This window comes from Muntiacus reevesi, chromosome 2 (genome assembly GCF_963930625.1).
Source record: "Muntiacus reevesi chromosome 2, mMunRee1.1, whole genome shotgun sequence".
NCBI lineage: Eukaryota > Metazoa > Chordata > Mammalia > Artiodactyla > Cervidae > Muntiacus > Muntiacus reevesi.
In genome coordinates, this window is record NC_089250.1 from 65,086,451 (window position 1) to 65,098,825 (window position 12,375).

The 12,375-nt window shown below is 54.5% G+C and overlaps 1 protein-coding gene across 1 annotated transcript in view; it reads left to right on the plus strand.

Annotated features, from left to right (window-relative positions):
* VSTM2L (V-set and transmembrane domain containing 2 like) overlaps nt 1-11,848 on the plus strand; it is a 37,865-nt gene extending 26,017 nt beyond the window's left edge. The window contains exons 2-4 of the mRNA XM_065919775.1: nt 64-233; nt 1,821-1,871; nt 10,463-11,848. Coding sequence (XP_065775847.1) covers nt 64-233; nt 1,821-1,871; nt 10,463-10,735 — 494 coding nt within the window. The 3' untranslated portion in view covers nt 10,736-11,848. The remainder of the gene's footprint in view (nt 1-63; nt 234-1,820; nt 1,872-10,462) is intronic.
* The last annotated feature ends 527 nt before the right edge of the window (nt 11,849-12,375 follow it).

The window sequence follows — 12,375 nt, forward strand, 5'->3', positions numbered from 1 at the left end:
CCCCCCGCCGGCCCTGAGGTCTCCTGAGCCCTTGGCCACCCTTCCCCCGGTGTCTCCGCACAGCCCTGTTCACAGAGACGCCCCACGACATGACGGCGCGGACGGGCGAGGACGTGGAGATGGCCTGCTCCTTCCGCGGCAGCGGCTCGCCCTCGTACTCGCTGGAGATCCAGTGGTGGTACGTGCGGAGCCACAGGGACTGGACGGACAAGCAGGCGTGGGCCTCGAACCAGGTACCGCCCGGGGGAGACGTCCGAGTGGGGCTGGGAGGATCCCGCCCCCCCCCCCCCAACTCCCGGGGAGGGGGTATGTCTCTGCCCCTCATCGTCTCTGAGGGGCACGGGCTCCAGCAGCGCTTGTCCTCTGCAGCCCCCAGCGGTCTCCCTCCCTTCTTCCTGGAATGGAAGCTTGGTGGGGGTGAGGGGTGGGGGCGGGGCCAGGCTGGGGGCGGGGCCAGGCTGGGGCGGGGCCAGGCTGTGCACCTGGGATGCGCGCAGCTTGTAGGGCCCTACAGGGAGCAGAGTCCCGCCCTTCAGGTACAGGTGGGGGAACTGAGGCCAGAGGGACGGAAGCTGGCCCCAGGTTAATGGGCAAGGCGGGTCTCCTGACTCACCTTCTCCAAGCACACGTACACACTCACACACACACACACACACACACACCCCGCGGAGGCAGACGCTATTGGTGTCTCCACCCACCTGCCTGGCCAACACTATCCCCTACCACCAGACCCACTCCCAACCCCTGCGACACTGCCTGAGGGTTTTCTCCAGACTACAGAGCCTGCGGGAAGGCAAGGCAGGCTGGAGAAGGGCTCTACCAATGACTGACAGCCGTTGGAGGGTAAATACCCCAGCTCCCTCGCCCTTCAGTTGGGATAACTGAAGAGCATCCCCAGGTGCTCAGAGGGAGAAAGTTCCAGTTGCCCACTGCTGTAACTGGCTTGAGGACATACCCAATCTTAATTTCCTTGGCTCTTTGGTATCACTCTCTCACTCACTTGCCTCCTGGTGTTTCCTGGCATCACCTCCCAAATAAATCATTTGCACTTGAATCTTTGTCTCAGGGTCTGCTTCTGGGGGAGCAAACTAAGACATTCTCATTCTTACACTTGTGTGTATATAAGTATTATGCAAACACATATGTATCTGCCCACCTGTTCACAGATGAACACATATATGACACACCCTCATATACACACACAGGCATGCTTACACATTCTTGCATGTTTCATGAAATGGCCTCTAACATATTCACGAATACATATTAAAATCATCTAGCTCCCGGGGGTGTCCACTCCCCAGCACACTGGCTTAGAGGACTCCAGTGGTCAGAGAAAATTCTTAGGCACCGAGTTGCAGGTTTTGCAGTTGGAAGCCTCTGGGGTCAGTTTGCAGGGGATAGTATGTGGGCAGGGCTCTGGCAGCATCTGTACAAGCAACCCTGAAAACAGGCCATATCCACAGATGGAGAGAGACACAAGTGTGCAGACAGACAATCCTACAGATACACCAAACCCAAATTACATTTTTGCCTGTTCACACCTACCCTCCCTGTGTATCTTCAAATACCCTGCATATCAGAATGCATAGCGCGTGTGCAGTCAGTTTTATAGACACCTCCTTTATCTTCCTTTGCTCTGACTCACCTCCATCCCTGAGTGGATGCAGAGCTGAAGGACTTCCCCCGCAGCCCTGCCTCCAGACCCATGGTCCCCGGAGCATCACCTGCTATCTCGAGAATCTTAGCCATGGCCCATACCCCCACCCCATGATGCTAACGCCTTGTCTCTGCTTTTTCTACCCTCCTGCTCCCAACAGCTAAAAGCATCTCAGCAGGAAGACGCAGGGAAGGACGCCACCAAAATAAGTGTGAGTTTTGATAATGACTTCTTACAAGGGCTCTAATGGAGGACGCAGCTATAATTTAAAAAAAAAAAAAAAATTGGTCTAGTTCAGCAGGGAGCTTTGGCAAGAAGATGGAGGAGAAGGAAAAAAGAAAAAAGAAAAAAAAAAGAAGGGGGAAAAATTGGCCCGGCTCTGTTTTTTAAAAGCCAGAGATTTTTCAAGTTCATTGAATGACAGGCACAAACAAATGACAGGGGGAGAGAAGATGCATTCTCTCCTGTCGGGGCCAAGGCTCTGAGCATCCTTGATGCTTCGTGCCTGTCTCAGCAGCATTTTTTTAATTTGGGGAGCCAACAAGGGACTAAGGAGACTGAGTCGGCTTTTTTCGGCCCATCACAAATGACAGCCACGGCATCTCACGGTCACTTGGGTCATCTGGCTCCGGACGTGAGGCGGGACGGAGGAACTACAGCTGAAGGGTTTCAGGGCTGGCTGGGCCTTCGAATGCATTGACTCATTTTTATCATTCTCCATCTCTCGAGGGAAGGACATGTTTTGGTCCACGTTACAGGTGGGGCAGCTGAGGCTTAGAGGGGTCAAAGCCTTGCTGGAGGTCATGACTTGGCTGAGCCGCATCGAGCTATTGTCTCCAGGCTATGCTGGAGCCCTATGAGGTAGGGCTCAGGGAATGCCAATTTTTGTAGAGAAGGGCGCCCCAAGCAGAGTCTGGAAGAGGCTGAGGAGAGGGGAGTGACCTGGTGACACGCGTGGCCATGGGACCAGGTCGGGTTTGTGCAAGGGGCATGCAGTCAGCCTGGCAGGAGTCTGGGAAGTGTCAACTGGACACATGCCCAGAAGATGAGGGTACCCACAGGGGTATGGACACACGTTTGTGGGAGTGACCTCCAGATTCACTCTTTGCTGCTGCTCCTTCCTAAGCCCATCAAGGACTTGTGGGGGTGCTTGGGGCCCCAAGGCCACTTAAACACAGAGGATCCCCCAGAGCAGAAGTCACAGTGTAAAGAGTGGGCACTGGGAGGCGTGAGGTGCCGTGCCAGGCCCTGGAGGTGGCAGAACAGAGGCCGGGAGGCTGGGAGGGAGGCTCCCATGGAGATTCAGACAGGAGATGGGCAGATGACAGAAAAAGGCCTTCAAAGCATCATTTGTGCTATCTACCCTCGAGGCCTTTCTGAGCTGGGAAAATGTAAATCATCTCTGGCTCAGGGCGGCTGCTGGCCCACCGCCTCTAAAACCCTGGCCCCTTACCCTCATCCTCTGCCAAGGGCACGCCCATGCGTAACACCTTGTTTCTTGCCCAAACACCCATCACTTAAGCCTGGTCAGGTGGAGACCTCTGTGTACATTAATATACACCGTTCATGGCGACTCTCTCACTGATGATTTTGTTTGGGGTTTAAGAAGCGTCTAAGGCAAAGGAGAAAATAATCTAATTGACTTAGAGGATTAGAATTCAAGGCTGCTGGGCCCCATGTGAGGGGCATGCAAAGATGCTAATTAGTTAAATAAAATAAATGTACTCAGCATGATCATGCAATACCCACCCCCCACCCCAATCCCTGGCGATTCCTGCACCAGCTGGGGCTCTGGTTAGGAGATTCCCAGGCAAACACAGACCCAGCTCCCTGTGCAGACAGCATCTTGCCTGTGATAGTTCTTAAGTACATGGATGCACAGTTAGCGGACATCTGTGAGCAGCAGCACACCCCAGGTTCCTGCAGCCCGAGAGAAGGCTCAGATTTCTCCATGGCCTTCGAGATTCTGTACAACTCACTCTGCTCACCCTCTGGGCCGTCTCGTCTGCTGGACCTGGTTCCCCTGTCCCTTCCAAACCTGCCTGCCGCCCAGCCTCTCATTCCTTCCTACCTTCTGACACTTGCACATGTCAGAAAACGGTTCCTCTCTCTTCCTTCAGAACTAAGCTTATCAAGCCTCCCTGGACCCTGGGACTCAGCCGGCGCCCCTTCCTTCTCCTTGCTGGCTGCATTTTTGTCTGTATTGATCTGTGCTTGTGAGCCTCTGTTTCAGGCCTGCCTTCCCTGGAGACAGTGGGGCTGGGACTGTGCCTGCCTGATTTCCAGAGCCTGGCACTGTGCCTGGCAGGTAGTCAGCGCCCAATAAATATTTATCAAGTGACTGCCACATATACAAACACACACCCAGGCCAATGGCAGCGCAAAGCCAGACACAGATTTTGATACATGGACATGCCAACACCATGCGCATCATGCCTATGCGTGTATGTGTGCAGGGGTTGTGTGGGAAGGTGGCGCCTGGGAGTGAACGCCCTGTGTCTGCAGGAGCCAGATGAGCCAGGCAGGAGTGCAAGCCCCAGAGTCCTATGTCACCTAAAAATCCTGAGTTCCAGGAAGTATCTCCTGATTTTTTAAAAAATTTATTTTATCTTTGGCTGCGTTGGGTCTTCGTTGCTGCATGCGGGCTTTCTCTAGTTGTGGTGAGCAGGGCTACCCCCCAGCTGCTTCTCATTGCAGTGGCTTCTCTTGTTGCAGAGCTCCACAGCTGTGGCACACGGGCTTACTTGCTCCAAGACATGTGGGATCTTCCTGGATCAGGGATCGAACCTGAGTCCCTTGCATTGCAAGGTGGATTCTTAACCACTGAACCACCAGGGAAGTCCCTGATTTTATAACTGTTGGGACCTAATTTGATTTTTGAAAAATTGTGGAAGGCAAACAACTCAGTCTCCCAGTTGGGGAGTGTCAGCACCTCAGGGGCCCCAGGTTCAGAGGAGGAAGTAAAATGAGTCTCCGGGGGTTAGGTGGAGGCAGGGCTCCATCATGGGTGCTGTAACCCCTTGGGTCCACCATGGTGGCCCTGGGGAGGTTGAGATACGGCAGCGCTGAGTGCAGGGGTGGGTCAGTGAGGACACAGTGGGCCGACGCCGAATGTCCCAGGACCACCCGAGTCCTGGTCCAGCTTTGCCCCCTCCCTGGGCCTCCCTCCCCCCCTCACTGCTGTCTAGCAAATATATGAAAAGCACTATGGAGACTGTAAAGTCCTCTGGATTCGGCCATGTAAGTGACAGTGGTTACTACAGTGGAAACTTAATATGAATTTTCAAATCACATGATTCCGATTCCCAGAATTGGGGGTGGAGGGGTGTGGAGCAGGAAAAGGAGTCCCAGCTTCTTTGCAGAAAACGGGAGAAGGAAAGAAAAGAGCTCAGAATCTCATAAGGAGATCGTTTAAATTACAGGCACCTGTAATAATAGCATTGATAACAATAATAACAAGGCAGCTAATGTTTATTGAGTGCTTGCCATATGTCAGGAACCGTGATGAGTACTTTACAGTGTGATTTATCTCATTTAACTTGGGGCCTGGGGAAGGATCCCCTGGCCTTAAAAATTCTCTCTCTTGGGAGCTTGTATATGCTGAGAATTCCCTTATCAGGGCCTCATTCCTGGGGCTCAGATGAATTCTGCCTGTGTCCATTTTCAAGTTCTGGATGTTTTTCTTTTGACTTCACTAAAGTTCTGTGTTTTGGAATTAATATCCCCTTAACTAACAATTTCGCAAGTAGAGATGGCCCCCAGCTGTTGAATTTTAAAATAAGGTGAAATTCTCCACACGTATCCTTTTTCCCAGGAGGCTTACCTGCCTTTGTTACTGTTAGTCCCTCCTTTGGTCTAACTGCAGTTGTTTGTGCTATAGATTCATGTAACCTGTTTCAGTCCAAAACAGCCACGGGCAGCCTGGGTCCCAATATGCATGTGGCCTTGTGTTCCAGCCCCGCTATCCTAAGCCCTGCCTCCTCTCCAGCCAAGCCCTAAAAGCCGGGGGGCAGCCAAAGAGGCCTCAGAAAGCATGCTGCAGCCCCCAAGGCATGTAGGATCTTCCCGGACCAGACATCGAACCAGTGTCCCCTGCATTACAAAGGGAAGCCCCTGATTTTTAATTGTTGGGACCTAATTGGATTTTTGAAAAACTGGAAAGCAAACAGCACCCCCCAACCCGGGGCCCCCAAATCTGCATAAATGGTTAAAAGGCAGCAGCAGTATTTGTCAGATCAAGCCCCTGCCTGCCTTGCCTGCCTACCCCATGCATGTGATATACACATGAATACTGCGTGTTTTCTGATGCAGGGAGCGGGGGCTGGGAACGAGAGCAGCACACGAGGTCTGCATTCTTCATGAAGGATTAACAGGCCAAGCAGTGGGTCATGGTGTACTACGACTTTATTTTCTGTAGTAGACATTTCTATATTTCCTTGAAAATTCCTGCAGTGATCCACGGTATACAAAGGGCATGGAATTCTGAAGTCTGAAAGGGAGGCAAGATTCATGTGGAGTCGAAATCACTCCATCCATCTTGGGAATCCCTTGAAACAGGCACAGAGCAGCCGGCCTTTGGCTGAGGCCCCAAAGATTACTCTGTGAAGGCCGTGGTCACACATACCCAGTCCCCACTCTCAGGGTACTCCCAGTCGGTGTGGCAAATGGATGATAACTCAACCATCACACATGATAAAAAGTAAAATTACAACTGTGACTATCAAAATAAGAAGGAGTGCAGCCAGTCACGGGACCTGACCTAGTCTGAGGGGTCTGGAGGGCTTCCTGGAGGAGGTGTTCTTTGAAGTGAGCACTGGAGTGTAGGGAGGTTGACTTGGAGTAGAGGGAACTTCTCTGAGTGTGTGTGTGTGTGTGTGTGTGTGTGTGTGTGTGTGTGTGTGTGTGTGTACGTGTGTTGGTGGGTAAGGGAAAGGAGAGGATGAGACCCTAAAGGTTCCCCCAGCAGCCACTATGGGGAGCCGTCACAGGAAGTGTTCTAAGTTGGAGCCATTTTGGAAAGATATGTCTGACTGTCTTGGGAGGATGGATTGGAAGGGGCCAAAGCACTTTGGAGAGGCCCTGGCGGAGGCTGGGATATTGCCCTGGCCAGTGCATGGGGATCTGGATTCCAGAGAGAAGGAGAGGACCAGTAATGTTTAGCAGGAAGATCAGTGGGATTCAGAGATGGATTGTGCCCATGGGAAGGGAGAAATGGGGGTCATGACTTGGGAGGGCCTAGCTGCAATGGTGAGGGCTTCTGGGGCTCAGATTTGGTGAGACTCTGAGTTGGCGTCTGGCCTTGCCAAAGTGAAAGTGAAAGTTGCTCTGTCGTGTCCAACTCTTTGTGACCCCGTGGACTATACCATCCATGGAATTCTCCAGGCCAGAGTACTGGAGTGGGCAGTCATTCCCTTCTCCAGGGGATCTTCCCAACCCAGGGATCGAACCCAGGTCTCCCGCACTGCAGGCGGATTCTTTAGCAGCTGGGCACTGGTGAATTGGCTGGGTGTTGCTGATGGAAGCTCGGGAGTGGCAGAGCTCAGAGCCCAGCCTGGGGCAGGGACCTCTGACCCCCTGCTCCCCACCTGGCACCTTCTCAGGGTCACCACATCACTCTTAGGCTGAGGACACAAGGAGGAGAGGTCTGGCACTGTGGACTAATTTGCCATCATCCACTCTTCCTGGTACAGCTTGAGAGAAGGATCCCAGCCCACCCACCTGATGGTCTGTGGGTTCCTGCCGTGTCCAGCAAGGCCTGGGCCGTGGGCAGGCAGGAAGGAGGCTGAGCTTGGTCATGGCATGGACTGGCCTTGTCTCTTTCAGCATAATTAGGTGCTTAATTGCACTGCTAAGGCCTGTCGATGCCCGTGCCGAGGCGATTATGATTTACAGCCAGGCCTCCGCGTGGGGATCTGTCCGCCTCACAGCCCCGTGCTGGGGGGCTGGGCTGCAGGATTTTTCTGCCCAGTTTGTGAATGTTGAAATCCAACAGGCTACTCCACCACCCCCTTGAAGCCTGGGTAAGATGATGGCTCCTTCCCGTAAGAGATGCTTCTGAGGAAGGGGCCAGGCTCCCCGAAGACATGGAGGGCTGTGGGCCTAGGGAATGAGGTGGGGGGTGGTGGAAAGACAGACTTGTTTACTGGTCCTGGGAGGCTCCCCAGGGATATGATTAAGACTTGGTTCTTGTCACCAGCTGGGTGGCCTTGGGCAAATCCCCTTACCTCTCTAAGCCTTTGTTTCCTGACCCACACAATGGGTATCCCAGTAGTGCCTACCTCATAGGGTTATTTATTATGGGGTTTAAATACGGTGTAGACTCTTTAACACATCATGTCCCAGGGATCAAGTGCTCCATAAATATTAGCTGCCAGCTCTGCTGCTGACTACTGTTGATACTGTTTTTATTACTTGCCTTCTCTGGGTGGTGCTTACAGATGCAGATCCCCAGGACTGATGTGTGTCCTCTCCTGTCCTCCTGGTGGAAGCCGGCTCCCCTGGGTGCTTGGTTACAGATGTGAGGTCTGGGTCCTCCCTTAGACCTGGAGCCTATGTGGGAGTCGCAGGGGTCTGGCTGGCTCGCAGCTGTATCCCTAGCGCCCAGCTCTGAGTGGGTCTTGTCGAATGAAAGGATGAATCCAGCCCAGGAAAACTGAGGCCAGGGTGCTGGGGACAGGTCAGGGTCAGATCCAGCCTCCCAGCACTGCCTGCTGTTCTCCTTGTCTCCCTTCTCCTCCCTGAGTGGCGGAGGTCACACACAGGGCTGGCGGGGTAGGAGGGAGCTGGTGACCAGAACTTCCAGTCCTGGGAAGGGAAAGGGTGGGCAGAGGGGTGGGCCATGCGTGGTGCTCCCTCCCCAGCGCTCCTCCCAGCGCTCCTCCCAGCGCTTCACATTATTACTCCATTAGCGCCTTGTAGGGTTGACAAATGAAGGATAATTAATATCCGTGAGGGAAACAGATGTTGAGGTAATTCACTCCCCGCTGCGCATTTGCAACGGCGTCTCCTAACTCGCCTGAGAGTGTGGCAGGGCCCCAGGACCTCTCTGTGCCCTTGGTCAGAGGTGACGGAACCAGCAGGGCTGATGGCCTCCAGCTGGGCCCTGCCCCAGTACCGGGGAGGAGGGAGTGTCCCACACCCAGGGGGGCGGCTGGAAGAGTCTCCCACTGCTTGTTCTACAGAGAAGGTGGGCAGTTCTGCCCACCTCCTGCCTCCTGCTGCACCATAAGCCCATGTATTCTCGCTTTGTGGGGGACGATGACCAGTCAGGAAGGTCAAAATGAGAGAGGGTGAGCCAGGCTCCTTGCGGCTGCCCACTGCTCTCTTCTATTCCGGAGCCTGGGAAGTGTCCCATGGCCCTGCCAGCTCTGGGTGACCTTCTGTGGGCCCAGCACACCTTTGAAGGCTTAGAGTGTGCAAAGGCAACCTGGATTCACTGACTCAATGCCCATAGGAAAGCCACATTTTTCAGAGCCTTAACTTCACCATCTGTAAAGTAGGTATGATTATATATATGTGACCCAAAATTAACAAGCATGATATCTGGGTACCACTTCATTTGGAGAAAGGAGGAACTAGAGTAAGTCCATTTAAACATTTAAATGTTTTCTTTTTTTCATTATTATTATGTAAAGGGTGTCAGGCTCTGCAGTGGTCACTGAGATGAAAAAGATAGATATCATCCCTGCCCTCATGGAGTTTATAGTTTAGCCAAAGAGAAAAATAAAAATCAAGTAAACAGACAAATGGTTCTCCAGTTGTGATGAGTGTTGGGAAAGAAATAGACAGGAGGATGTGATGGAGGGCTTCTTGGAGGAGGTGATGTTTGAGAATGAATGGGAGTCAAAGAGGTGATGGGAGACAGCATCCTGGCAGAGAGACCAGCAAAGGCTGTGAGGTCAGAAAGAGCCTGGCATCCAGGAGGAAGGAACCAGGGAAACCAGAGCCAATTAATGGGATGATTAGAAGTCATGTGTGTGAGGGCCCAGCTGCATGGTGAACACACCACCTCAGACAATGTCCTTTTTCTCACCCTGGCCTCCTCACTGCAAGGGTGATCAGCAAGGGTGTTCTCCTACAGAATTTGGGGTGTGGCAAGAACAGGCAGGCTGGGTATCTGTCCCCATCACTCCCCCCCCCCCCCAGGGGAGAAGGACCAGCTGGGCTCAGGACTGGGGCCACCAGTCTGAAGCTCACTCAGCTCCATCCTGGCCCTGGTGAGCCTGCAGTGCCGGCTGGTAATGACATCACTGAGCATGGGGGTCAGCAGCTGGGTGTTGGGGACTGTTCTCCCCTGTTCTGTCTAGATGGGGTGGGAGCTGTAGGAGAGGCTTCTTTTGGCTCTAAGGAAGAAGGGGATAAGAAGGATGGAAGCCCCCTTTCACACCACCCCCACTTTATAGGGCAAACTTCTCTTTTTTTCAGCTATCAGATACATCACTGGGGAAGCTAGAAGAAGAAAGGGGACTCTGTGATCTCTTTGTAACTTTCTCTGAGTCTGTAATTCAAACTAAAAAGCTGAAAATCACACAGCAGGAGTTTTGCAATGAGATCTTTTCACCCTGCATATCCCCGAGCTCTAACCGGGCTAGTTCTAGCTCATGCTTTTTCACTGCTGTGTAATATTCCGCTGAATGAACGGACCAGTGCCTGTTTATCTGATGTGTTGATGGACACTTAGGTTGCTTCGGCTTTTCTGCTGTTGAGCTCCGCGTGCCCTGATGGGAGTGTCCGTGGCGGCCGGCTTGCGGAGCGGGCCCTGGACTCCAGGGGCCAAGGTCACCGTCTCTGTGTCGCCCCCAGGTGGTCAAGGTCGTGGGCAGCAACATCTCCCACAAGCTGCGCCTGTCGCGCGTGAAGCCCACGGACGAAGGCACCTACGAGTGCCGTGTCATCGACTTCAGCGACGGCAAGGCCCGGCACCACAAGGTCAAGGCCTACCTGCGGGTGCAGCCGGGGGAGAACTCCGTCCTGCACCTGCCCGAGGCCCCGCCCGCCGCGCCCGCCCCGCCGCCCCCCAAGCCTGGCAAGGAGCTGCGGAAGCGCTCGGTGGACGAGGAGGCCTGCAGCCTCTAGACTGATGCCCAGCTCGCCGCCGGCCGGCCCCGCGCCCCTCCGGCTGTATCGCGTGCACGAGGAGCCGCTGGACCGCCGGGGACGGGGCTGCCCGGGTCCAGCTCCTCCCCATCCCCGAGACGGCCCGTGGCCCCCTCCTCGGCCCTGCGCCCGCCACCCCTCGGCTCAGCATGTAAGCCCCGCCCAACCCTCCCCCTTCAGACCCTCGCCGCGACCTGGCTCCTCGGAGAAGGTGGCCCGGGGCACCCAGGGGACAGCCGCCCCGGAACGCTGGGCTGGGGCACCAGGCCGGGACCGGGCTGCCCCCCATCCGTCACCAGCTTCAGCTGAGTCCAGTGTTTCGCTTTGCTTGCTTGTCCCCCATCCCGTCCCAAGCCGGGGACCTCCCAGCCTTACTCTTCCTCCTTCCTCCCATCCCCTGCTTGGACCCCGGGGTGTGGAACGGTGACCCCTCCCAAATGTGGACTTGAATCTTCTGAGCAGAACCAGGGCCTCTGGTGAAAGAGTGAGGCACAGAGCCCCCCAGGAGAGCCGTGACCCCTTAGCCAGTGGCTCACAGGGGTGCTGGGAGGACGGGGAGACCCCTCCCCCTGCCTGCAGGTAGGTCCTTCATGTTCAGCCTCCCACTAAGAATCAGCCCCTTGTCCCACCCACTGGAGAGGCAGGGGACCCAGGATCTGCCCCTTCTCATGGCAAGTCAGAAGGAGGGCCTTTCCCCTCTGACCCCTCGGCCCGACGCAGAGTCTTGCACCAGCGGGACCCGTTGGAGGGTCTTCAAGGCTCCCCAGGAGCCCCCTCTGCCAGCTCCTACCATCCCAGCCCCCTCCCAGGACCCATGCTGAATGACCCCCCACCAAGGGCCAGGGGCTGTTGGGAGCCAAGGGCCCCCCCATACCAAATCCCTTCACAATTCCTGAGCAGGGGGGCACCCACCCCCTTGGTGATTTGTAAATATTTCTATTGAGCCCCACACCCCCTCAGAACTGGCTGGAACCTCTGGCCACCCCTCAGCGATGGAGTTGGGGGATGTGGGAGAGGCCTAGGCTTTGCCTGGGGGGGTGTGGGTTACCCCGTACACATGATCCAATCCGTGACTACCAGCCGACCTGAATAAAGCGGTTTAAACAAAAACCTCTGGGCAGCGTCTTTCTGGGGCATTCACGTCTGGGAACAGCGCCGCCAGGGAGGGGGAGATGGGCAGGGGGAGGCCAGCCCACACCCGCGCCTCACTCGGTCCCATCTTGCTCCTGCTCTCCGCTCCCCGAGCACAGAATGAACTCCAGTAGGGGCTCAAGGAGAAAGAAAACCAGCCCTCGTCCAGCGCCAATCCAATTGCCAGGCGCTTGAATTATTCTGATTTTGAGATCATTACCCATGCAGAAGCGAACAAAAAAACATGTTTACACTGTTTTGTGAATAAATAACTTATAAATGAAGTAAGGGTGAGTTACCAGCTCACCAGGCGGCCCCAGAGAAGAACCCCCTACCGTCTGTCTTCCAGATTACCCCCTCCTCTCTCCCGGAGGGAACCACCACCCTAATTTTTAAGGTAATCCCATTCTCAGTGTTCTTTTTTTTTTTTTTTTACAGTGTTACTACCTATATGTATGTCATCTTAAACAAAACTGTTGAGTTTTATC